Raw genomic sequence first — 27,318 nt, 5'->3', positions numbered from 1 at the left:
TTGCCCCACAATCTCAAAAATGTTCGACAACAACAACACACATCGTTAGCCTACTAGCTAATAGCAAGCTACTAGCGCTCCTACTTCCCCCCGCAAATTGAGAAAGGAGGAGGTGTCTGTTGCTAGTGGTTGCTAGGGTAACAGACAGAAAAGTTGATAACCGATGCTGGATGAGTATTTAGGATTTCCTAACAAGACATTGTTAGGGTCGCTGTGAGACATGTAGATTTAGGTGCGGATACTTGATGGCCAAGACACACTTGGTAACTGAAGTATCGATACTAGGAACGCTGTGGAACTTGATAGCTGAGTCTGCAAGGTTCGAAAGCTGGGAACTGTTGCAGAAGGTTGTCGCGAGATGAATCTATGAACAACTACAGAGGACTTGCAGAGCAACCCTTTATAGGTCCCGAATATGACATCACCTTGTGTTATGACATCATCAGTGAGACCATCCGAGACATGATTTAAGACACTTATGAATCATGACATCATCACCGTCTGCGACATCATCAGAGATCTATGACATCATAGTAGGAATGATGACATCATCCTAACAGTACCCTCCCCTCTACGGGCGCCACCTGGCGTCCAATGAGACCATCAAAAGGGTCAATGTCACGGTCCGGTGGGGACCACCAAGAACGGTGTCTGTGACGCAACACTTCAAATTCTGCGGGCTCCGAAGGTGGAGTCTCAGCGGACGCTCCAAACTTGGAAGACGGAGCCAAAGGGGGTGTCGCAAGCTCAGAGAGCGGAGCACCAGAAGGCTCCGCACAATCCAAAGGCTGAGCCTCAACCAATGCTGCTGTTCCCGAAGGCAGAGCCACAGGAGGCTCTCCCCCGGGGGGTGGCGGTCTAGGCAAAAGGTTGGCAGAACAACTGAATCCCTCCAAACCCAGATAGGAATCCCAGGATTGAGCAGGAACCGAAGGTCGACGCTTAGACCTGTAGTTAGACTGCTGCTGAGGTCCGGGCTCAGACTCGGCGAGGGAAAGGCCTACCATCCCGACCTGTAGTTGAGGTAGGACACCCACAGGTTGGGCCTCAAGGTCTTCTGTGTTGGCCACTTCAGCTGACCGCCTGGTGGGTCCGCTGAAGCGGCCGGCGGGGAAACTGGCGCATCAGGGTCTTCTGTGTTGGCCACTTCAGCTGACCGCCTGGTGGGTCAGCTGAAGCGGCCGGTGGGGAAACTGGCACCTCAGGGTCTTCTGTGTTGGCCACTTCAGCTGACCGCCTGGTGGGTCAGCTGAAGCGGCCGGCGGGGAAACTGGCGCCTCAGGGTCTTCTGTGTTGGCCACTTCAGCTGACTGCCTGGTGGGTCAGCTGAAGCGGCCGGTGGGGAAACTGGCGCCTCAGGGTCTTCTGTGTTGGCCACTTCAGCTGATCGCCTGGTGGGTCACCTGAAGCGGCCGGCGGGGAAACTGGCGCCTCAGGGTCTTCTGTGTTGGCCACTTCAGCTGACCGCCTGGTGGGTCAGCTGAAGCGGCCGGCGGGGAAACTGGCGCCTCAGGGTCTTCCTCCTTGATTTGCTTCTGTAATACGAAATCAGAAAAAATCCTATCTTAAACTAGTCCTATCCTAACTTAAGACATAAGACAGGGAGTTTATGTAATGTGGCCCCTGGTTCCTAAACAAAGGTTTACTTACTGGCAATGCCACAAGAAGAGAACAGAAGATGCTGGAAACTGACTGCCAACCTCTGCACCATGCGGTCGTTAACACATTGAGTGCCAGCGACGCCATATGGCGTCAAGAGAAATTTACCGTACGCTGCCAGCGACGCCAAATGGGCGTCAATAACTCCAAATTCATATTTTGACGGGGGAATGTCGATCTAAGCCTCTTACATCGCCTCTTACAATATGAGAGCTATTGAATGTGTCTAACCTATTTTACAGAACCCTTAGGTGGCGACAGTGCTTACCAGATTAGAGAACGGCCAGGAGAGAAGAGAGAAGAAGTCATGAGGAAACGGAAATCGCAATGATATGCATGAAGCGTCCATAACGTTAGCTGTGCCTGTGAACAGCAGTCATCTGCTGCCGCAATTGAGCCCCATCCGTGTCTGCTGCGATAGTCCATCCATATGATTTAGTTGCCGACATGGCGACACCAGCGTCTTTCTGAAAAGTACATTATTCTCAGCTGGGAGCCGGGGACACGCTGTAAAAAAGCGGGGGGATGAAGCGGACTTTTCAGTGCAGATCAAACCGCAGCAGAGATACTCCTCCCACCACGGAGGAGAAGGAGGGGGGGGGGGGGGGGTGGGGCACGCAGGGCACTACTACAGCATACAATCATTGACAGTACACTGACACACCCAGGCAGCAGGCTCGATGCATAGAGCAAACAAGCTAGAATAGGCTATCTGATGCCCACCAGCAGTAAATCAAGACCAGCAAGAAGGTGTAGGGTCTGCGCACGCAGGTTCTTTTCAAGAAAATAAAACAATGCAGGAAATTTTGTGTTTGAATATTGTTATGTTACACAAAAAATGAAAGCTTAGAATGTGTAGTTTCATCCAGAAAGTTGATATCTTCTTTCTTTGTGGAAATATGGACTTCATTATCCAGCATGACCCCATGAACGTGAGCATTTTGATGTTAGACCAAGCTGTATACTAATATTTGTAGAAAATAAACAACACATTCTTTTGACATACTTTTCCCGCAGGTAAACTAGACATTCTAACCTTTCATTTCAGCTATAGCATTTTGTTCAAATCAAAGCAGAATTCATTCTGTCGCCTTTCTAACATAAAGATGTGATTATCTCAGAAACTAATTTCAGCATGCTCTTTTCGGTCGAAAACACTCTTTTCAGAGGGGTGTATTTCCAAAATGGAACGGTTTATAAACACACTTTTTTTTAAAAATGAAACAGAAGGGTTCAAAGTTTCATTGAGGCTATTGGTTGTCCATATAAGAGGAACACAAAAAATGATATGGCTATATTAAAATGCATTGCGGCCTATGTGGCACAGTACAGCAACCTTTTGCCCAAGGGCCGTGGCACTCAAAGTGTTAACACCAAGCTGGCTACTGGAAACTGCCGCCTAACAGGAAGTTACCAAAATAAAATACTTGACTTCAAAATAAAAGCTCTCTTAATTTGTCCTTTTTCCTTACTCTCTCTGTTACATCACAGCTAACATTAATGTCCCAACACAAGAATGACTTCACCCTGACACACAAACACATGCATGCACACGTATATGCACGCGCGCGCGCGCGCACACACACACACACACACACACACACACACACACACACACACACACACACACACACACACACACACACACACACACACACACACACACACACAGCTCTTCTACATTTGGACTAATGGTTAAGTAAGAACATAACGTAAGCGTGTTTTTGCAGGTAATGTAAGACCGAGCCAAAGCACTTTTATTCAGATTCACTCATGTTGAGCTGCTGCTAACTTATTAACGCCTGCTCAAATCAAACAATAAAATTATTTTCATTTGATTTGAACTTGTTTTGGGCAAAAATCTGTATTAATGTTTTGTGATGCCTTACCAGCAGATTGTATCCCATTCGAAGCAGATTTGTTTTTTCTTCATCAGAAATTGCATTCAATTTAATACTAATAGGCCTACTCATTTAATACTAATAATTTAATCATAATAATAGATAGTGGCCCCATACATTATTCTACCACATACAGTTTTGCACATTTATTATTATTATTATTATTATTATTATTATTATTATTATTATTATTATTGTTATTATTATTATTATTATTATTATTATTATTATTATTATTATTATTATTATTATTATTATTATTTATTAGATCATGCTGTGAATACAGACTTACCTCTGTATCTTTTTTGCATATTTTTGTTATGTCGTTTTTGGATGATGCCTGTAGGAAGATGAGAGACATGAGAAAGCATTCAACATCATGACACCAACAGTGATGTAGTGGTATAAAAGCTACCCACAAACACAACTCAATTATACTTTCAGAAAAGCATCAATTTATGGTTTTTGGTTAAAAAACAACAGCAACAAAAAAACACAACGGTCTATACATCTGTGTCATCATCTTAAAAAGGTTGTAAAGTTGACTATGCAAATTGATAGGTGGGCAAACAGAGTTTGTTTGTTTGTGTTTGTTTTTTCAAAGTGAAAAGGATAAGCTTCACCTGTTTGCATTCCCTGCGGCACTCAGCTGAGATAGCCAGCTCACAGCAGCCGAGCCCCACCCAGCCTTCTGACTTCCTGGATACTCCTGATGACAAATCAAACACCACACCATTTAAAGGAAGTTAATTTAAAGCAAGTAAACAAAACGTGAAAAGTGAAGATGGACAGCAATTCAAAGCAAAATACTGTCTTCAATCCAAACATATAAGCATCCACCTTCAATAATCCATATTCGCTGAACAATGTCAATTTTGCGTCCCTTCCTTCCTTCCTTCTTGCAATTGATGACAAAGACATACAGTAGATCTAATAAACTACAACATATGTATATTTTTCTAATTCTGTCAATAGTCAATATAACAAGAACAGTTTCATATGCTGTGGATTGCCATGATGTAGACATTGCCTTGATCTTCGAAAAATGGTCTAATAGTTCCCAGTGAATATCGAATAGTATTTGTTTTATTGAAATACACATCCCTATTTATCAGTCATAAAGAAAACTATCACAATGACAACTCGTTCTGCCAGAAACAGTCAACAGCCCCAGAGGCAGCATGGAGCTGCAGACTGCTTCCTCAACTCAACTGTATGATTTCACCTTCATTTAGTTGTGTGCTGGTGTACTGTACTTTTATGATTCCTGTGACTAACTGGCCGATGGAGTTTGATAGCAGCAACATTTCCAGTGGTAAATGTCTGGTTCTGGTGTCAGTCCCACAGATTCAAAGAGCGAGCGCTTCTTTGTAGAGCTGCCATTTTGCACCAAGAGATGTTCAACAACCACACTGTACAAGGAGAAATCCATCGTCGAAGGGCAGAGAGAACACAGTAGTCTCAGTGGTGCAATGTACCCAAATGCCCCAAGGTTCAAAAACTAGTTGGGCATACAGTACAGCCATCTTTGTTTGACATCTCCAGGATGTCAAAAGGCATTCTGCAGGAAACCACTAACTAAAGTAGAAGTAGAGTAACATTTTTGGAATTCTGCAGGAAATCACTAACTGAAGTAGAAGTATAGTAACCTTTTAGGCATTCTGCAGGAAATCACTAACTGATGTAGAAGTAGAGTAACCTTTTAGGCATTCTGCAGGAAATCACTAACTGAAGTAGAAGTAGAGTAACCTTTTAGGCATTCTGCAGGAAATCACTAACTGAAGTAGAAGTAGAGTAACCTTTTAGGCATTCTGCAGGAAATCACTAACTGAAGTCAAAGTAGAGTAACCTTTTAGGCATTCTGCAGGAAATCACTAACTGAAGTAGAAGTAGAGTAACCTTTTAGGCATTCTGCAGGAAATCACTAACTGAAGTAGAGTACCCTTTTAGGCATTCTGCAGGAAATCCCTAACTGAAGTAGAAGTAGAGTAACCTTTTAGGCATTCTGCAGGAAATCACTAACTGATGTAGAAGTAGAGTACCGGTAACTTTTTAGGCATTCTGCAGGAAATCACTAACTGATGTAGAAGTAGAGTAACCTTTTAGGCATTCTGCAGGAAATCACTAACTGAAGTAGAAGTAGAGTAACCTTCTAGGCATTCTGCAGGGAATCACTAACTGATGTAGAAGTAGAGTAATCTTTTAGGCATTCTGCAGGAAATCACTAACTGAAGTAGAAGTAGAGTAACTTTTTAGGCATTATGCAGGAAATCACTAACTGATGTAGAAGTAGAGTAACCTTTTAGGCATTCTGCAGGAAATCACTAACTGAAGTAGAAGTAGAGTAACTTTTTAGGCATTCTGCAGGAAATCACTAACTGAAGTAGAAGTAGTGTAACCTTTTAGGCATTCTGCAGGAAATCACTAACTGAAGTCGAAGTAGAGTAACCTTTTAGGCATTCTGCAGGAAATCACTAACTGAAGTCAAAGTAGAGTAACCTTTTAGGCATTCTGCAAGAAATCACTAACTGAATTAGAAGTAGAGTAACCTTTTAGGCATTCTGCAGGAAATCACTAACTGAAGTAGAAGTAGAGTAACCTTTTAGGCATTCTGCAGGAAATCACTAACTGATGTAGAAGTAGAGTAACCTTTTAGGGGGGTTCCTCTGCCTTTCCAAAGCCCTGCCACTCCGAACGTTAACTTCCATTATTCTGACTGGTGGTCGTTCACCTTAGAAGCCGCAAATGCCGACCTTAGGTTTAGGCGTGGGGGTGGGAGAGGTTAGGTTTTGGGTTAGGGTCTGGGGGAGGTTAGGTTTAGGCATGGGGGGAGGTTAGGTTTGGCGTGGGGGCTGGGAGAGGTTAGTGAAAAACGGGGAATATAGACCCCCTTTCTGAGTGCCGATATTTCGGAGTGGCAGAACGTCGGAGTGGCAGCACGTCGGAGTGGCAGCATGTAACCCCTTTTAGGCATTCTGCAGGAAATCACTAACTGATGTAGAAGTAGAGTAACCTTTTAGGCATTCTGCAGAAAATCACTAAGTAGAAGTAGAGTAACCTTTTAGGCATTCTGCAGGAAATCACTAACTGATGTGTAGAGTAACCTTTTAGGCATTCTGCAGGAAATCTCTAACTGAAGTAGAAGTAGTGTAACCTTTTAGGCATTCTGCAGGAAATCACTAACTGATGTAGAAGTAGAGTAACATTGTGAGATCACGATCACATAACAAATCCATCTTGCCACGCTTCAATCTACTGGTTTGAATCTGAACCAGTGCTTCGCACCAATCAGCATCCTATGAGGCAGCTATGGGTGGGCTTTAGCCAGCAAGATCAAGCCCGTGATAGAAGTGATAGAAAGATGGTTCAGTCAATCACCTGCCAGGTATTTTTTTAAGTACCTGCCCTCCCAAACGGTTTCCCAAGCGACTCGTTCCCAGATGGTTATGTGAAACAATCTGAGGCACTGGGTAGATCAAAACACGTAAATCACAAAAATATTGAAGATATCTAACAGCGTCAGAGAACCAAAGCACAGATTCCTTCAGCAGCTTAAGTCTTGACAGACTTCTGAGGCTATCTGGACGTCTAAGGACTAGGAGTCCAACAAGGTAAGCATACTGTAACAATAATACTCCCTATCTGGAAGCTCTTAGGGCTCTGACAGGTGGATTTGTTCCTACCAGACGCAGCAGTATTTAGCCCTTTGATCCACTGCCTGCTGTTGGTCCAGCTCTCCTCAAAGCATTTACGGCTCTACCAGCTCGCCGTTTCATCTCACACTACATAGATACCTACACAAAGTAGATAACAGCTCAGGTCACATGTCACCTTTCACCTAGTTGATTGCTGGAGTTACGAGGTCAAACAATGCATCAAGGTCTCTCCTTTTGATTGTCTGTTTTCACGTTCTGTGTCACACACTTGGTTTTAGAAAAAAACACCCTCTGTAATCTGTTTCCTTAAAATTAAAACAACTGTACACCTATCAGAATACCCATCATTTCTCAAAGGAAAAACACCACCAACTCTCACCAAGAAGCCACATTTTAAAGCAATTTAAAACGGAATTTAAGACTTTAAATCTACATATCCAAGGCTATCAGTTGGAGCTTTGTCTTTGGAGCTTTAATAGTCTGTACTCTTACCAGGAAGGGTAGAGTTGATGCAGACCCACAGTTCATTCTGAAAGAGAGAAGAGAAGAGATGTCAATGCAGGTTAATGAAATACACCTCCTTAATATGACAATAGTAAGGGTCACAAGTCACAAGTCACAACTAATGGGATATCAGTTAGGGAGCAAAAGTACATTTTGTATAGTTGGTGCATACATTGTCAAGTACAGTAGGTGTATGGTATCTGCTGAAGTGTGATGTAGAATTTAAATCTTCTCACAATTAAGACTACATTTCCCATAAATCCCATCACTTCTTGTCATAAAGAAAATATTGCTACTTGCCCCCCCTCCCCCTCCCTCCTGCCATTTGTTTTGAAAAGAAATAAGGAGGATTGTCACTCTTGATGGCAGCCATATGCATTCTGACCAGGTAAGCTAACGTGAAGTTGAAATTCTGCAGCTTTCCAGTTATACATAATTTATGCAATTCCAAGACTGTTTAGGGACCGCAGTGCCTATTCAAATAAAATAGGTGAAAATAACACATTTTATACTGCATGCAAAAAAAAGCATGGTGTTAGCATAAAGTGGGCATGTCTGTAAGGGGAGACTCATGGATAGCCATAGACCTAGAACCCATTCTCATTCCGATATATTGAGGGACCCCTTTAAAAAAGGCCATGCCAATTTTCCCTCGCAAAGTTGTGTCTAAATTCGGAGCGTTATTTCTTGAGAAGCTAGCATGACATAGTTGGTACCAATGGATGTATGTATCTTCATTCTAGCTTTAAAAATGTGCCCGCTACAGCCTCTGGAAACAGTAATGTTTGTGTGTGTGTGAATTTCGCCCTTGCTGAGCCGTGCTGCTCAAGTTGGCTGTGTGGCTGCTCTAACCTGTAAACATGGGCGCCGAAATGAAAAACAACAGCTTCCATGCACGCCAGGGTAGGAAATCAACTTTTTTTAGAAGGGCTTTTTTTTGCCCTTATGAAATATATTTCGGCATTTTGTAGAATTTCCAGGGCAATTTTCTCAAATGTTGGGAAATACCTTAGTTCTTCCATGTTGCATGACAGAGACCAATATTAAACAACTCTTATCCAAGCATATTTTATTTCTAAAAGTTCATAAACAATCACAGTTAAAAATCCTCATTTCCTATGATCTCAACAACACTGTCTGGCATGTTATGTAATGTACTACTTGGCAAAAAGTTTTCAGATAACATGTAGACCGACAGTACATACGTAGGTACATGTCCCTATCCAGTTCATCCTCAACCCACAATAGTAGACTCTTTGACAGCTTCTTTAGCCTTTGTTCACACCATAGGCAGAACTGAAGCTTGAGGCAGGTTCAAGCTGAACTGACGCTTAACCGTTCACACCAGGAGCAGTCTCTTTTCCCCAGCGCCTTGCTCGGTGCACCTTGAACCTGCCCACAACTCCCATTGAATTCATGCATGGCAGCTTCAAGCTTCACGCCTCACGCCTGGAAAATAGGACTGAATTCTGAATGATCGCTTAGCACGGCTTCAGCGTGGCGTGCGGTTGGTGAACGGTCTCACCTGTTAACACCTTAAGTGCCATAGCCGAAATAATTCGTCTTACATAATCCAACGCTTAAGTGCCAGAGCCGAGTTTACTCGTCTTACATAAACATTTTTTTTTTTTTGACGCTGGGACATCAATCAACAACTTTTACATCTTCGAGATCACTATTGGAGCAAGATAATGTGTATAATCTATTTTACCGACCCACTAAGTGTTGACAGTGCTCCCCCAGACGACCGAAATCAAAGAAAAAACTGCCGCGGGACCAAGCCGTTCAAGGAAATGCCGTGGCGATTTTACAGTAATCCACTTGTCTTGCCTGAGAGCGGCCGCGCACCGGCAGCAGCACACAGAGAGCGGAGAGCGATTTGCAAAATAGATCATAGGTGAAACACACTTTGAAACACCTCAGAAAGGCCATAATCAACATCTGCCCATCGCCCACGCATTCCCCGGCCCATCTTGACTCGCACAAGGAGCGTCCGCACGCAGGCAAGCAGGCAGGCAGGCACACAGGCAGGCAGCAGCAAAAGCGCTTCTGACACGCCCGCTGTACAGCCAGGAGGAAGGAGGAGAAGACACACGGAGGGAGGAGTTTGAATGAGAGGGGTGTTTCCTGTTGTTATGGAGGAAATTACTGTTCAAAACTATTGTTTAGAATGTCTGACGGTCTTACTGATGCCAAAAATGAATGGTTAAAGTGACTGTTTCACAAAAAGCCATTTATCTCTGAATAAATTTCCAGACGCTGAAACCATGCTGTACTCAACGGCTAATATCTACATAACTACTAACTCTGCAAACTAACTCTTTTAGACAGAGAAAGCACACATTCTATTAGTTATTTTTAGATGATTGGTGTTCATGAATTCTTAACAGAAAAGAATCCTCGGCTGTTGCTAAAATGAGCCAGAATCGTCAAAAACACCCCTGGCACAACTTACCTACAGGAATGAAAACATGGCTGGCATTCAATGTGTTAACAAGGACTCCAAAATTAAACTGCGTGGCTTCAGCGTGACTTTGCCATGGCTTTGGCATATGGTGTGAACAGCCACTTAGGCTTTGGGCAGACCGGGAGAAGGTCAGCTATTATTTCTATTTCATTTTGATCAGGTTCTAGTTCTGACTCAGCGTGTGATTTGCATATTGAAGAACTAGTGAGCTAGTGAACTACCGGTAGTTGGCCAGCTAGCCTGCACCTGCACTCACAGGTGGCTAAATCTTTAATTTTATGTCACCTGGATTATTGTGCACCTGTATGGGCTTCTGCATCCAAAGGTCAACTAAGAAATTGCAAACTGCCCAGAACAGAGCTGCCAGGTTAGTCTTACATTGTTCCATAAGAACAAACATTATCAGTATGCACTGTCAACTCTCATGGTTAACGGTAGAGAATAGGCTGGTTTTCAACATGGTTAAATTTTTCAGGAACACTGTCTTTTCTTCTCAACCTGTTTTCTTATACAGACAAATTGTCAAATGCAGTCAGGTTCATTCTCATTTCACCAGGTCAGCAGATGATGGACAGATTATGTTACCACACCCAAAATCAAATGCTTTAAAGAGGACAGTTGTTTATCGTGCCATCAATCACTGGAATAATTGTCCCCAGAATATACGTAATTTAAATAGCAAGGTATCTTTCAAGTACCATCTAAGTCAAGAACACACTACTTAAATATGTGAGCAAATACTGTTCACGTTTGGGAGTGGAAATACCTAATGTATGAATGTAATAATGAATACCTACCCCTACCACTTTTTCTGAAAAATTTCTGATGATGTATATAATGATGTCTATAATGTTTTACTGCTCTTAGATTATCATTGTTAACACGTTCACTGCCGTGGACGAGATATCTCGTCAAGCAGAAACCAACGGTTGACTGCCAATGACGAGATATCTCGTCCAAAATTTTTTTTTCTTTTTTTTGACGGTGGGACGTCGATCAACCCCTTTTACATCTCCTATTAAAATATGGGAGGTATTGGATGTGTATAATCTATTTTACCGACCCACTAAGTGGCGACAGTGCTCTCCAGACGAGAGAAAGCCAAGAAAAAACAGCCGCATGAGGAAGCCATTCTCATGAAAATGGATTGGCGAAAACGCTTTCGCTTTCGCGCAGGGAGCTGGCGGTGGGGGATTGCAAATTTGCATAATAGATTATGGGTGCAACACACTTTGAAACACGCAGCATAAATAAGACCAGAATCGCAAAAGCTTCATCAAAGCTCTCAACCGAAACCCCAAGAAACGAGCGAGCCCATCCAGACTCGCCCGACGAGGGGCAGCCATGCAGCACAGACAGCAGACAACTCGCTTGTCACACACCCGCTGCAGCCACGGAGGGAGGAGAACACACACGGAGGGAGGAGTTTGAAGGAGAGGGGGGTTTCCTGCTGTTATGGAGGAAATTACTGTTCAAAACTATTGTTTAGATGTCTGACGTCTTACTGATGCCAAAAATAAATGATTAAAGTGACTGTTCTATCGAATTTCACAAAAAGCCATTTATCTCAGCTTAAATTTTCAGACGCTGAAACCATGCTGTATTCAACTGCTAATTCCTACATAACTACTAACTCTACAAACTAACTCTTTTAGACAGAGAAAGCACACATTCTATTAGTTCTTTTGAGATATTTTGTGTTCACAAAATACTAGCAGAAAATAATCCTCGGCTCTTGAAAGATGAGCCAGAATCCTCAAAAAAAAACCTTGGCAGAAGCTACCTACAGTAAAAAAAAAAAACTGGTGGCAGTGAATGTGTTAAGTGAATTGTGTTTTTCATATGTATCTCGTGTATTGCTATGTTTTGTATTTTGTGTTGTCTTTCTCTGTGGACCCCAGGAAGACTAGCTTGTCACTTTGGCGGCAGGTAATGGGGATCCTTTTAAACAATAAACAATAAACTTTCTGTCATTGAGAGGAAAGGGTGTGGGTTGTGCAGATACGGATGCCTAGCTGGCAATTTTCGAGTAGCGATTTGCAAATACAGAACAAGATCTGGACACGCTTTACAAATACAGACAGAACAACATTGGAATACAGAAACTCTTTCTTTTATGGGGCATTTCAAATCCCCCTTCATCCCAACTCCAAGGGCAAGTTTAGATTTTATATGGGCAATTTGCCCCAAGCCCCTGCTAATTTCCAACCCTGGGTTCCAACCCTGGCTTATTATGGGGAGGCATTAGCTCAGGAGGTAGATCTATCGCCTGGGAATTGGAAGGTTCCCGGTTCGAGGCTGGCTCCTCCCAGTAGCGTGCCCAAGTGTCCTTGAGCAAGACACTGCCAAAGGAAAGGCACCAACTGCTCCAGATAAGCAGTTGGTGCCTTGCATGGCTCCAGACGCTGTGAGTGTGAATGTGAGGTATTCATGTAAACGCGCTTCGGGTAGTCGATAGACTATAAAATGTGCTCTATAAATACAGTCCATTTACCATTTACCATTATCCAATCACAGGTGATTTTTCTGGCCTATGACCTCAGAACCAATCCTGATGCATCAATGAAACAGCACACTAAACAACAGATGGAGATGTGAAAAGTTGGCGAGGAAGCTTTGAAAAGCTCTCGTTTCACAGAATCAATCTCTTACATTCCTGAGACCAAAAACACTGATGAGAAATATGAGTCCTCAGCAACTCCCATGGGCTCTGCGGTGGAATCCTGTGGGATTCATACAGGCAAACAAGCTTGTTTGTCTCCGCTGCCTGAGGTTGTGCGAGGCAGACAGAAAAAGACAGAGAGAGAGAAACATAGGAAGAAATGGAGAGGGAAAGAGAAGTGCAGCCCCTTCCATCGCCTTAATGTCTTGACAGGACCATCAACTGTGTAAACTCAATACCTTGTACATCACTTTAAACACTCCCCCTCTGTCCCTTGGCCGGGGAAGAAAGATTCCCGTCACCGGCCGTCAGCATCATTTACGAGGCCGGCCGAGGAGTAACCGTATCTTTACGTGAGGTATTAACATGATTTGTGATGAAGGGGAGGCCAATAAGGCAAGAACATAACAGGAAAAATAATGTTTTGAGTTTAGCCGCTCTTTGACGGAATGCAAAGTCTGAGAGATTCTCACCTGTGGACCAAGAGGGATTGAGGCAACGCAGAAATATCTTGAAGGCTGCCAGAGAGCATTGACACTGTTGTTGACACCAGTGGTTGCCCAATTGATGGGCAAGTCAAAAGAGAAACAGACTTTTTGAGTTGGATAGTTTGGATTTGGATGCAGGGTTGAATGAGGTACTTATTGTCAGCGTATTACTTACAGTAGATGGCAGTTTGCAGAAGCAGAGAGCAGCTGCTGCACAGAATCAAAGCAATGTGCTGCTGCGAGAGGGGTCAGCAGCTAAACATATTTAGCCAGGTAAAAGAAGGCCCACCTAAACAAATCAATATGAGTTCATAGGGAGGCTTTGCCCATTATCAACCCACTTTGTGTCATTATAATCTTGGTAATAAGCAGATGGACAGTGTTTACCTCCTCTACATGTTTTCCACACAGATAAATATTCTCAGTTTGTCTGCCTGCAGAAACTGCGCCCCTGCCAGCTGCAAGTCATTAAGGCTCGCTAATGATGGATTATCCATGGATGTGCACATACTTCTTTTTTTTTAATAAACAACAGCCACCCTGGAAGCCGCCTCGAGCAACATCTGTTCCCTTCCACGTCCATTATGACGCGTAATGCGTAATTTTGCGGAAGTGCCTGGAATAAACTGCAGAGCTCTCGGCGCAGGAAAACATGAAGACAAAGTAAAGTCCCATCTGCATAATTACTGACATTGTAATGATAATGACAATGTAATACAAAGCGGGTTGATAATCGGCAAAGCCTACCTTTAATGCTGCATTCGTTTATGGTAGGAGCTGACCAGTTGCAAGTGGCAAACGCGTCATCTCCCACCTACGTGCGTTCGAGCGTCAGGCTTCAAGTCGCAAAACCAGGGGGAACAGGGGGTCCCCCAAGCCCCGGTCACTGGTGATTTCTCCACCTAGTGGCCACTGTGCGACCAGCTGCTTTATAGATTTAATTTTTGGGGCGTTGAGGCCATAGATATAAATACCTAAATATCGTAAATATGTATTTATATCTATGGTTGAGGCAGGTAGGTAGTGTGTGAAGTGAAGGCAGCACTGCGCGGAACCAATGGTGTCCGTTAAAAAAAGCATGCGATCGACTCGTCAGTGGAAGGACCCTGAGCTCAGTCACTCGGCTGGCTGTTTTGCCTAACAGCCAGAAAGTGTCTGTAACCATACGCGTTAGCTGGCTGGCAAGACAAGAGCCACATAAACAGATGGAATTAAAATGTGTCAGATGATGGATTATACACAGGAGACAAAAATACCGCTGCAGCAGATGATAGTTATAGCTAGAGTTAGCTGGCTAGCCTGGCTTGCATCAATAACAATAGTTAGCTAGCAGCTAATGTTCACGTTATTAGCAACGCAAGCGCTAGCTAGCATGCCACTAGGCAAAAAGACCTGTTGACAATCAGGCTAACGTTATGCTGTCTGTTAGATAGACCATCTATATCAGCTATCTGAATAACATTACACAACTATGGTTTTCAACAGTCCTTGCTTCCTTTATCAAACTAGCAGCTAACAGCTCCATATTCAACACCCAGAATCTAACGTTATGTTACAGATGATCAGATGATGATAATAATAAACGTTATTTGTATAGCACCTTTCTTAACATGGTTACATGGTGCTTGTACAAGTAAAATCAACAACCATAGAATAATTATAATAAGCTGTAAATACAAATGAGAGCAATTTATATAAAGGTCTAAATAAAGGTTTATTATAATTAAATTACAACAATTATAGCCAATGAGCTGTATTGAGCCATTCTGGTAGGAAATGCATGTTGCATCATGATAATACTTTGAATTGAATTAAACTTAATTGTAACGTATCAGCCGTCAACAAAACCGAAATAATTTCTGCCCATGCTCTCTCTCAATCCCTCCACTTCCTTGCCCTCACTGAAACTTGGATACTACCAGAAAACACTGCCACTCCTGCTGCTCTCTCTTCTGCCTTTTCTTTCTCTTACACACCTAGGACCTCCGGGAGAGGTGGTGTCACGGGTCTCCTCATTTCTTCCGATTGGTCATACACGGTTACACCTCCCTCACACCTTTCCATCTCCTCCTTTGAATCCCACTCTGTCACTGTTTCCCTACCTACCAAACTCACCATCATCACTATCTACCACCCGCCTGGACAGCTCGGTTTGTTCCTTGAGGAAATGGATACCCTCCTCTCCCTCTACCCCGAGGACGGCTCCCCCCTCATACTTGTCAGCGATTTTAATGTCCAGGTGGCAACTCTGCACTCTCCCTCCTTCCTTAACTTCTTTGCATCCTTCGACCTCTCCCTCTCTGCTTCTCCCCCACACACAATGCTGGAAACCTGCTCAATCTCATTTTCACCCGTTCCTGCCATACCTCCACCCTCTCTGTTACCCCCCTCCCTGTATCGGATCACTACCTCATTACCTTCTCCCTCCCTATCTCCCTTCCCACCGTCCATCCATCTCCGACTCATTCTATTACCACCCATCCCAACCTCCAGACTCTCCCACCTACGTCCCTCTCCTCTGCTGCCCTCTCCCTCCTTCCCTCACCTGCTCAATTCTCTCACCTATCCACTGACGATGCCTCCAACACCCTCTTATCCTCTCTCTCCTCTGCCCTTGATTCCCTTTGTCTTTGTCCACTCATCACTAAACCCACCCGGCCCTCTCCCCCCGCTCCCTGGCTCACTGAACCTCTCCGCACCCACCGCACAGAACTTCGAGTTGCAGAAAGAGCATGGAAAAAGTCCCTCAACCCCAACGATCTCACAACTTATCACCATATCCTCTCCAATTTCACCTCTGCTGTTTCTACTTCAAAAACCTCCTTTTTCACTTCTTTAATCCAGTCCTCCAACCCCAGCAAACTATTATCCACCTTCTCTTCCCTCCTTAACCCTCCCCCCTCCCCCTCCCCCTCCCCCTCCCTCTGCCGATGACTTTCTATCTTACTTCACCAAGAAGGTTTAACAATGTAAACTAAAATTAAGACAACCAGGGATTTTTCAGTATAGGAAATAGACAATAAATCAAATAATTGTACATTAGTTTGTCACAGTATAGTCCCAAGTCCTCCACAGGTGAAAAAGCCTTTTGAGTGACAAAGTCATAAATTATATTCATCCAAGTCTTCTATGGGGGCCATAGTTATTTTGAGTTTGAGTTAGTAAGTGAATCGCTTCCTTGTCAATGAGTGAGAGAGCCTCAGCCTGATGAGTGACAACAAAAAGTCTGATCCGTTTATCCATCTTCTATGAGGCGCCAGGATTTTGTTTAAGCCATATAGGCAGATGGGGCCCTACGCATGCATAGGGGAATCGCCAGCTTGGATTTCATTCACAAAATGATCTGCCTCATTAGGTAAAGCAAATCTCCGTTTAGCACCACGATAGTCAATGGATAATGTCGCCGGGAAAAGCATAGTATACCTTATTCCCAAGGTTTGGAGCTTCTTTTTCAGCGGCAGGAAAGCCCTGCGCTTAGACTGGACTGCTTCGCTGAGATCAGGGAACAGGTAAATTCTTTTACCGTTGTAGTGAAGCTCCTTTTGCACGCGTGCCAGGCGCAGAATCTTCATCTTGTCCTGATAATTCAGGAATTTCACTATGATGGGTCGAGGTTTCTGTTCGCTCCTGTTGCGCACGTTAATTCGATGGCTCTGGTCCAGGGCGAGCTGTTCCGTGAAGTTGTCCTTGCCGAGTAGATCAGGAATCATGCGTTGCAGAAATGCCAGTGTATTCGTACCCTCGGATCCCTCCGGAATTCCAACAATCAACAAGTTTGACTGTCTGCTCTTATTTTCTAAATAGTCCACTTTTGATTGTAATGAAGCAACGCTCGTCTCCAAGATTTTCGTGCGTTTTAGTGCGTCTACCAGGTCATCTTCGGTTTTACTCACTCTCTGTTGCATCTCGACAAATTGATCTGCCAAGTTGGTCATAGCAGTGTCGAGATGATTAACCTTCTTATCTAGTCCTTGCAAGTTGGTGAGGACTTCATTTTTGCTGTTCTCAATTGCTTTGAGTACCGCTTCCATTGTGCGTTCCTCCGACATTGTTTGGCACGCGGTGTCAGCGTGGAGCGTTTCAAAAGCCGCACTTTTAACACAGCGGGTGATCAAGGTTCAGTCCCGTTTCAGATCGTTTGTCCAGTATGTTAGTTATTCCATTCAGAAACACATTCTGATATAATTTAAGTTCAGCAAAACTTTAGTTAGACAGGCCCAAGTGCAGAGCTCAGTCGTGCACCTCCTTCCTCTCCGCCAATTTTAGTTTACATTGTTATTATTGTGTGTGTGTGTGTGTGTGTGTGTGTGTGTGTGTGAGGTGTGTGGTATCTTACTTTTATTTTATTTCTTTGAGAAGCTAAACATTCTCTGTCTGGGTCACTAATTCACTGATCGATAATTGGGAATGAAGCAGAAACTGAATTGAAATGACCTGATAGTGAGTTACTGCTTAAATGTACTTATTTTATTTTTTTTGTTTAGTTTAAGTGTAATTATTTCTGTTTTCCTCAACTTCTTCCCCCTATCATAATTGTTACTGTTGCTCTTGTTATTATTGTTGGTAATAATGATGACAATAATATTATGGTTTATTATATCTGAGGCATTATTTTTCTGTTATTAGAATTGCAACTCTTGAAGAGCAAAATGGCCATTAACTTGCTGATTAGCAGATCGGGGGGGGGGGGGGGGGGGACACACACACACACAAAGGTAGAAATGATTGCCTTGAGTAATTGATTAAACTGAGGATTTTCTGTTTAGGTTATTTTTATTATTTAATTTGATTTATTTTTATTTTACTTCTCAAACTTTCCCCTTTATTTGTTATTATTATTGTTATTGTTATCAGTGGTAGTAATGATAATAATAATATAATTTGCCACTGCCATTTTTATTTTTATTTTCAGCACTATTACTTTAATGGCTTTGGAAAGTTGAAAAACAAAATACTTCTGTCAAGTGTTGAGTTAGGCTCGAGATAGGCGTAAGCAAAGTGATGAAATTAAGTTTGATTTGTTACAAAGATGGTAACCGTGACATTAAGAAAAGTAACATTAATATTAAGTGGTGTGACAAATATATATATATTTTTTTTTTTCTTTTTTCCTTTTACTCTGGTCACATAGACTTTAAACTAAAATCTAAAACAGTCCCGGTCTGTTTGTTTGTTTTGTTTGTTTGTTTTTATAAATAATAGTTCTTGCTAGTTATTTTGCTTTGGAAACTGAAGACACTGGCTCCTTCCAAATACTGGTTAGGGAATGGTTGGGTTGAACACAAGTTCTGTCTTGTGCTTAGCCTATTACTGTTTGGGTGGGTGGGTATACGTGGGTTTATGTGTTATTGTTTTTTTGTTTGTCTGCAGAATGGCCACTATTTTGTTATTTGCTCACAATGTACTCAGTCTTATTAGTGCATCAATCTTGCTATCCAGGGTCATTATGGTAACAGTTTTGGATAATGATTTATATACAGCAATGATGAATAGCAACGGCTTGAGATGACCATTTCTACCATAAAATTCTGTACCTGGAATGTACAGGGCATTCATCACCCAGTGAAGAGAAAAAAGATCTTCACCTCCCTCAAAAAAGAAGGAGTGGAAATAGCACTCCTGCAGGAAACCCACCTGAAGGACGGGGAACATCTTAAGCTCAAACGGGACTGGGTTGGTGAGATTTATTTTTCATCTTACACCTCAAACAGTAGAGGGGTATGTATTTTGATTAACAAAAAATTACCCTTTAAACTTGAATCTTGTGTTAAAGACAGTAGTGGACGATATGTTATTGTTAAGGGTGTACTATATGGTAAATGCATCTCAATTCTCAATATATATGCACCACCAAACCACCCTACTGAGTTTATTACCAAGGCATTCCTGGAGTTTGCTGAACTTGAAACTGAATGCTCTATTGTAGGAGGGGACTTTAATTGCCATAAGAATCCACTTTTAGATAGATTGCCAGCGCAATCTGGGGCCCCTTCAAAAAGAGCCAGGGTATTAGCGGACACTTGTGATGAGTTTGGATTTGTGGATGTTTGGAGAACCATACATCCCACTTTAAAGGAGTTCACTTTTTTTTCAAATGCTCACAAAAGTAGTTCTAGGATTGATTACTTTTTTCTGCCGAAGTTACTGCTAGCTTCTGTGGTGTCTTGTGATATAGGGAGTATTTCTATTTCTGACCACAGTCCAGTATTTTTACAGATTCTGTCTGGAGAAAAACAGTGCTTTTCTAACTCTTGGAGGTTCGACACACAGTTACTTAGTGATCCAAAATTTGTTTTATATTTTAAATCAGAATTTAATTTGTTTTACTCAATAAACAAAACCCCAGATATGTCCCAGTCAGTAATATGGGAGACCTGCAAGGCCTATGCTAGAGGCTTAATTATTTCCTATGTCAGGAGTAAACAACGCAAATCTCGAGAAGCACAAAGGAAATTAGAAAGTGAACTTTCTGATTTGGAAAAAATATATGCCCAATACCCAACTGATAGTAATATGAAAATGATGCTGGCTACAAGAGCATCTCTAAACTCTCTTCTTACCCACAGGGCCGAGCAGAGCATTAGATTCGCTAAACAAAGGCTATATGAGCATGGTAATAAACCAAGTAAGTATCTTGCGAGACTAGTAAACAGGAAGGCTGATTCTCAGACAATTTCATCTATCAAAGATACAAGTGGACATAATAAATTTGATACAAACAGTATCAGTAGGATCTTTAGGGATTTTTATAGTCAGTTATACACTAGTGAAGAGCCACCAGGAGTACAACACTTAATTGATAGATTCATGGCTAAACTTACTCTACCTAGGATAACGGATGAACAAAAACAAGGATTAAACGAACCAATTACGAAGCAGGAGGTCTTGGAGGCTCTGCAGGCCCTGCAGTCGGGAAAGGCCCCGGGCCCTGATGGCCTTAGCTGTGAGTTTTACAAAGAATTTAAATCAGAACTTATGGATCCTTTTTTGGAGATGATAAATGAATCATTTGATAGAGGCTCTCTGCCTAGATCCCTCACTGAAGCCAATATTAGCTTGATACTTAAGAAGGGTAAGCCGGCCGATGAGTGCCCATCATATCGCCCTATTAGCCTTTTGAATGTTGATTTCAAGATACTATCTAAAGTGTTAGCACAGCGCCTTGAGAAGGTTCTCCCATTCATTATTAATACTGATCAGACAGGTTTTGTTTTGGGTAGGAACTCCTGTAATAACATGAGAAGGCTGTTAAACATAATTCAGTTATCTCAACAGCAAAAACTGGACAGTGTGGTCATAAGTTTAGATGCAGAGAAGGCCTTCGACAGAGTCGAATGGCCTTTTCTCTTCTCTGCACTAAGTACTTTTGGGATTGGAGACACATTTTGTGATTGGGTTAAGTTGTTATATAATAGGCCACTTGCCGCTGTTCTGATTAATGGTCAGCGCTCCTCCTACTTCCCCCTGGGTAGGGGGACTAGGCAGGGGTGCCCAATGTCCCCCCTGCTGTTTGCGATTGTTATTGAGCCCCTTGCGGAAGCTATAAGGAGCAGCCTAGCTATTACTGGAATTTCTGTTGGTGGAAAAGATCATAAAATAGCCCTATATGCCGATGACGTCTTACTTTTTCTAACTAATCCACAGACATCTGTACCAGCTGTTTTGGAGGTAATAAATCAATTCAGTGAATTCTCGGGCTATAAAATTATTTTTTTAAAATCTGAAGCCATGCCATTAAACAATCATCATCCTATCCCATCTCCATTTAAACTGTCACCCAAAGGTTTTACTTACCTGGGGATTTCGATCACCCCATCACTAGAAGCAATGTACAAGGCTAATTTTGAACCCCTTTTAAAGCGTATTAGGGACGATCTAGACAGGTGGATATCTTTACCACTCTCTCTGCTGGGTAGGATCGCCTTACTTAAAATGAATATTTTACCGCGGCTTCTGTATTATTTTCAAATGGTCCCTATTCTACTCAACAATAAAACAATCAAAAGGGTTAATGGCTGGTTCAGTACGTTTATTTGGAATAAAAAGAAACCGCGATTGAAAATGGCTAAGTTACAGATGTCGGTGGAGAAGGGAGGATTAGGGGCTCCAAATATTAGACTTTATCAATTGGCTGTGCAGCTTCGGTATATGGCTGACTGGATTAATAATGATCCAGAATCAGTTTGGCTGGATCTGGAATCGTTTAATGCAGGTAATACTCTGGCAAGTCTTTTATTTGCTTTAGACCCAAAGAAAATTAAAATTAAGAGGGCCATGGAGAATAACATCATCATCAGAACTAGTCTGCAAGCCTGGCAGGCGATAAGAAAGTTAGAGGGCCGCTCAAAAACACTTTCTTCCCTGGCTCCCATACAAGGTAATATTGACTTTGCTCCAGCGTCAGACGGGGGATTTAATCTCTGGATGGATATGGGGATTGTAACTTTAGGTCACCTATTTGAGAAAGGAGTGATGCTTACATTTGAACAAATCCGACAGAAGTATGGTCTTCCTGTAAATCAATTCTTCAGATATTTGCAGATTCGCAGCTTTATCCAAGATCAAAACAGTCACCTGTTTGATTGTCAGACCTCAAAGATAGAATGCTTACTCCTTAAAAGAAGCAGGAAATCATTTCTTCGTCAGGGATATGTGGAGCTTCACATTGCTAGTACTATGTCCTCTGAATATTTGCGACACATATGGAATAATGATTTCAATCTCACAATAGATGAAAGAACATGGTCAGACATATGGCAGTTTGCGAAAGAAATTTCCATATGTAATAGAAGCAGAGAAAGCCAGTTTAGGATATTGCATCGTTTACAAATTACCCCCCAACTTAGACACAAGATGAATCCAAATCTGACAGAAATGTGCTCAAAATGCCATGTGGAGGTGGGAAGCTATAGACATTGTGTTTGGGCATGTGTTCATATTGAGGAGTACTGGGGTAAAATTGTTGATAAACTTAACTTGATTTTCAATGTTCATCTAGATGCTGAACCTCAGTCTTTACTCCTTGGTGTACCTAGCCCTCACATCAAAGGCTCTTATCAAAGAAGGCTGTTCAATATTCTTACTTTTGCTGCCCGAAAGAACATATTGTTCAAATGGATTGATAATGTGCCACCTACGATTGCAGGATGGCATAAATTGATATTTGAGTTCATTCCAATGGAATACTTAACATATAGACTTAAATGTAAAACAGGCGATTTTTTTCAGATTTGGACAGCCTTCTTTAAATATGCTGGTGAAAGACTTACAAGTACTATATTAAAAGGAATGGCAGACTGTAACACTGAAAATTGCCTAAGAGATGTTTTTGGGCCGTAAGATGATACCATTTGAAATGTATTTGTCTGGAAATGTACAGAATGGGAGTGTGGATGTACAGTATATGTGCATGTGCAGTGTACATGTATTGATACAAGTGTATGTATATAATGTATGTGTGTATGTATGTATAGGAAGTCAATGAAAGTGTGGACCCAAGCAGCTCAAAAGGCAAAAGTATTCAAATTGAAAAAACGGTGGAGCTACTAGGAGTATTTTTATATAGCAATATTTAATGCGAAGTAATATATCTGTGTGTATTCTCCGTCGCTTTAACAAGGCCCATCCTATACTGTGATGTCATAGCACTGCCCACCATACGTCATCCCAACTGACTGTTGCCACGTATTTTGCTTTATATACGCAGGTGCGGCGGCCGACGCCCAGCTAACATTGCCTGAGGAAGACCTACGTGGTTGAAACGCGTTGCGTTTTGTCTGCCCGTATAACTTTGAAGATATATTCTGATTTGTAACTGCCGGTACACAGATATATTACTTCGCATTAAATATTGCTATATAAAAATACTCCTAGTAGCTCCACCGTTTTTTCAATTTGTATGTATGTATACACATATATATATACTTCTTTTTTTTTTCTCTCTCCCTCCCCCCCCCCCTCCTCAGAGGTTTAGCTGTCCCATTACTGTTTACTGTTGATGATAATGGACTGAGTACCCCTGTATATATATCATGTCTTAACACGTTCAGTGCCAGCGACGCCATATGGCGTCATTAGAAATTTACCGTACAGTGCCAGCGACGCCAAATGGCGTCATAACTCCAAATTGTTTTTTTGACGGGGGGGTGTCGATCTAAGCTTCTTACGTCGCCTCTAACAATATTGTAGCTATTGGAGGTCGATAACCTATTTTACAAACCCATTAGGTGGCGACAGCACTCTCCTGATCAGAGAAAAAGGAGCCAAACACACAGAAATAGTCACTGGGGAAAATGAGGAAATCGTATCGCATCCGTCCGTATGCATCGACGTGCCTCCATAAACGAGCACAACGCCAGCTGTGCCCCCAGCAGCAGCATCCGCTGTCACAACTGAGCACCTCCATGTACGCTGCAACAGCACATTCACATAATCAGCCTTATTATTCCGAACTGGAAGCATGCGAGCCCGTGACAAACACACGCGGAACCAAAAAGCTGAATGTCGCGCACCATTCACTGTGTGTGCGCAGCAAACTCAGCAGAGACTGAGAGCCACCAGACACATAAGACACACCCAGGAGGCGTGTGCAGTTGAGGGGGGGGGGGGGAGCATGCAGAGCAGCAGAGCAGCATACACTTCACCCAGACAGACCCAGACATCAGAAAATTAGCTTCAGAGTCAGTGATGTGCTTGAAATGTTTAATTTCACAAAAGGCTCATTATCTCAGCTCGTAGAAAAAAAGGGATGTTTTTGCTTCAATCAAGCTATCTTCTCCGGCTCATAACTAAAGAACGGAAAATGGGATCAATAAACTTTTTTTTGCAGGTGATAGAAGAGAGTCTCATCGTTATTTGTGCGTGTTCAGTGTTTACATAGTAATTATTAAAAAAATTATATGACTGTTTTAAAATGCATTGCGGCCTATGTGGCACAGCAAGCAACCTTTTGCCCAAGGGCCGTGGCACTCAAAGTGTTAAGGATCTAATTGAGATATTTTCTATTCTTTGGCCATTGTGTGTGTTGTCTATATTGTTTGTGTTTCTGTTTAAAAATCATAATAAATATATATTATAAAAAAAAAAAAAAAAAAAAGGTTTATGACATCAGTTCCTCCTTCCCCCCACTTATCTCTCCTATCTCCAATCCAGTTTATCCACCCCCTATTCCCGGTCTGTCCACCTTCTCTCCCCTCTCCCCTGAAGAAGTACTTCAACTCATAACTTCCAACCGCGCCACCTCCTGCCCCCTGGACCCGATCCCTTCCGCTCTCCTACAGTTCATCTCCCCTGACCTATCCCCATTCCTCACTACATTCATTAACTCCTCTCTTTCCTCTGGTCTATTTCCAACCATCCTAAAGACTGCCATTGTGAAACCATTACTCAAAAAACCATCCCTCAACCCTACTGCCATCTACCACTACCATCCTGTCTCTCTCCTCTCTTTCCTCTCCAAAACCATTGAACGTGCCGTCTCCAGTCAACTTTCCACCTATCTCTCCCAGCACAATCTGTCTGACCCTCTCCAATCTGGTTTCAAACCTGCTCATTTAACCGAAACTACTCTTCTCGCTGTCACTGAGGCACTTCACTCCGCCATGGCATCATCCCTCTCCTCTGTTCTCATACTCCTGGACCTACAGTATCTGCTGCTTTCGACACTGTTAACCACCAAATCCTTCTTTCCACCCTTTCTGACTTGGGCGTCACTGGGTCTGCACTCTCCTGGTTCTCCCCCTATCTTTCTGACCGCTCCTACCGGGTTTCTTGGAGAGGTTCCCTTTCTATTCCTTGCACCCTTTCCACTGGCGTCCCTCAGGGTTCTGTTCTAGGTCCTTTCCTGTTCCTCCTCTACATGGGTTCACTTGTTCACATCATTTCATCTCACGGTTTTTCCTATCACTCCTATGCCGACGACACACAGCTTTACCTTTCCCTCCCCCCCTCTGACACTTCAATCGGGTCATGGATCTCTGCCTGCCTGAAAGACATTGGTGTCTGGATGGCTGATCACCACCTCAAACTCAACCCTGAAAAAACCGAGATCATCTTCCTCCCTGGCAAAGAATCCCCCCTGACTGACCTCTCCATATCCATTATCCATTAACCACATCGTAACTCCATTTCAAACAGCTAAGAACCTGGGAGTGATCCTCGACCACCAACTCACCTTCTCTGCCTAAATTGCCGCAACAGCACGCTCCTGCAGGTTCTCCCTCTTCAATATTCGCAAGATCCACCCATTTCTCACCAGAGAAGCTACACAAATTCTGGTACAGTCATTGGTCTTGTCGCGCATCGACTACTGCAATGTCCTTTTGGCAGGCCTCCCTGCCTCTGAAATACTTCCTCTTCAGCTCATTTAGAACACTGCAGCCCGTCTGGTCTACAATTTACCTCGATTTTCCCATGTCACCCCCCTTTTCCGAGAGCTTCACTGGCTTCCCATCCTGGCACGCATCAAATTCAAAACTCTGGCACTGGCTTTCAAGGCCGTTCACCAAACAGCCCCCTCGTACTAACAGTCTATGGTCACTTTCCAAACCTCTCACCGCCCGCTCCGCCCCTCCACTAGGACGTCTCGCCCCTCCCCTGCTACGTGGGCTCAGAAGCCGCTCTCGGGTCGAGACTCTTCTCTTACCTGGCCCCAAAATGGTGGAATGAACTTCCCCCTAACATCAGGACTGCCGCATCACTACCCATTTTCCACAGAAAACTTAAAACTCATCTCTTCAGACTTTACATAGACCCTTCCTGAATTCCCTCTCTCCTCTCTGCCTGCTTTCCATGTGTTTGTAATTGAATTGTCTGTTTCTGAAATGTATGCTCCTTTAATTTTTCACACCTTTAATCTCCCCTTTTATATTGGCTTCTCCTATTTTTACTATTGTTTTTCTATTTTGTCCATTCATGTTTTATTGTGTGCTGTATATGATCATGCTGTAAGTCGCTTTGGATAAAGGCGTCTGCTAAATACCAATAAAGTAAAGTAAAGTAAAGTCATAGAATAATCTTGAATACATGCTATATCATTCTGTATCAAATTTTAATTGTGCCCCTGTATTTCATAGACTAGATAACGTTTTCTTTGTTCTAACAAATGTACATTGCCTGTTTGTGTTTTGAAATATCGATATTGTTTTATAATTAAATTGAGCATTAGGCCTTTATGAGAATGTTTATTTGTATTATTACAATTGGCACGCTCATGGATACATATTTGAGGTTTGTTTATTAATTGGGGGAAAGGACCACTGGAACAAATGCTGCGAACATGATCTGGCTACTTTTTCAATCTGACTGGCTCAAATGTGGATGCTAATAGCTGTCTAAGCTAACAGCTAATACAACATTAACTTTTAGTTGTATGGGTTTAACCAACTATTGTATTGGTATGCTGATTGGTCTGAAGGCTTGCTATTGTAGAAAAGAAAAAGAAAATGTGTCAAAAATATGTTTTAAATTCTTACAATCATGGGTCCCATGTTGAAATTACATCAAATGACGCGCTGGGAGCAACTGGGGGTTGAGAAATCATACCCAAGTTTGCCAGTAGGAACTCCCGGTTAACGTGGCGTTTTATTTGATTTTTGCTAGTAGCAACTGGCAATTTGCCACTTCCCAGTTATAAACGGATGCAGCATAAGTGTACGCTATATTAACATTTTCAACACTTTACCTTGCCGTGGGACAGCCCTTTCCTTTGGCACTTCATCTTCTTAACCATATAACTTCTGTATTCCTACGCATTCTGTGCTCTGTATTACTCTGCAACAGCACGTTTCTGAAACAGCGATCTGCAGTGTAAAACAGTGCGCTTATGCATAGGAATACGGAAGTTCTATGGTTGACAACTGAGGCATAAGATGAAATAGTCACACATGCATATACAGTAACTATATGCATGTGTGACTATATTCGCATACTGTATGTGCTTGTATGTGCACATGTACATTGTTTTACTGTATGTGTGCTTGTA

The 27,318-nt window shown here is 42.5% G+C and overlaps 1 protein-coding gene across 1 annotated transcript in view; it reads right to left on the bottom strand.

The window, feature by feature from the left end:
- Positions 1-27,318, bottom strand: part of reck (reversion-inducing-cysteine-rich protein with kazal motifs) — a gene marked incomplete at its 3' end in the record, with an annotated part of 253,151 nt that overhangs the window by 104,543 nt on the left and 121,290 nt on the right. Inside the window, exons 4-6 of the mRNA XM_083631915.1 lie at positions 7,709-7,745; positions 4,184-4,269; positions 3,853-3,900 (exon numbers count right to left, since the gene is read on the bottom strand). Of these exons, the coding sequence (XP_083488041.1) occupies positions 3,853-3,900; positions 4,184-4,269; positions 7,709-7,745 (171 nt within the window). The remainder of the gene's footprint in view (positions 1-3,852; positions 3,901-4,183; positions 4,270-7,708; positions 7,746-27,318) is intronic.

The sequence above is a fragment of the Poromitra crassiceps genome, assembly GCF_964638095.1.
Source record: "Poromitra crassiceps genome assembly, chromosome: 2".
NCBI lineage: Eukaryota > Metazoa > Chordata > Actinopteri > Beryciformes > Melamphaidae > Poromitra > Poromitra crassiceps.
This window is presented reverse-complemented; position numbering and strand designations above follow the sequence as displayed.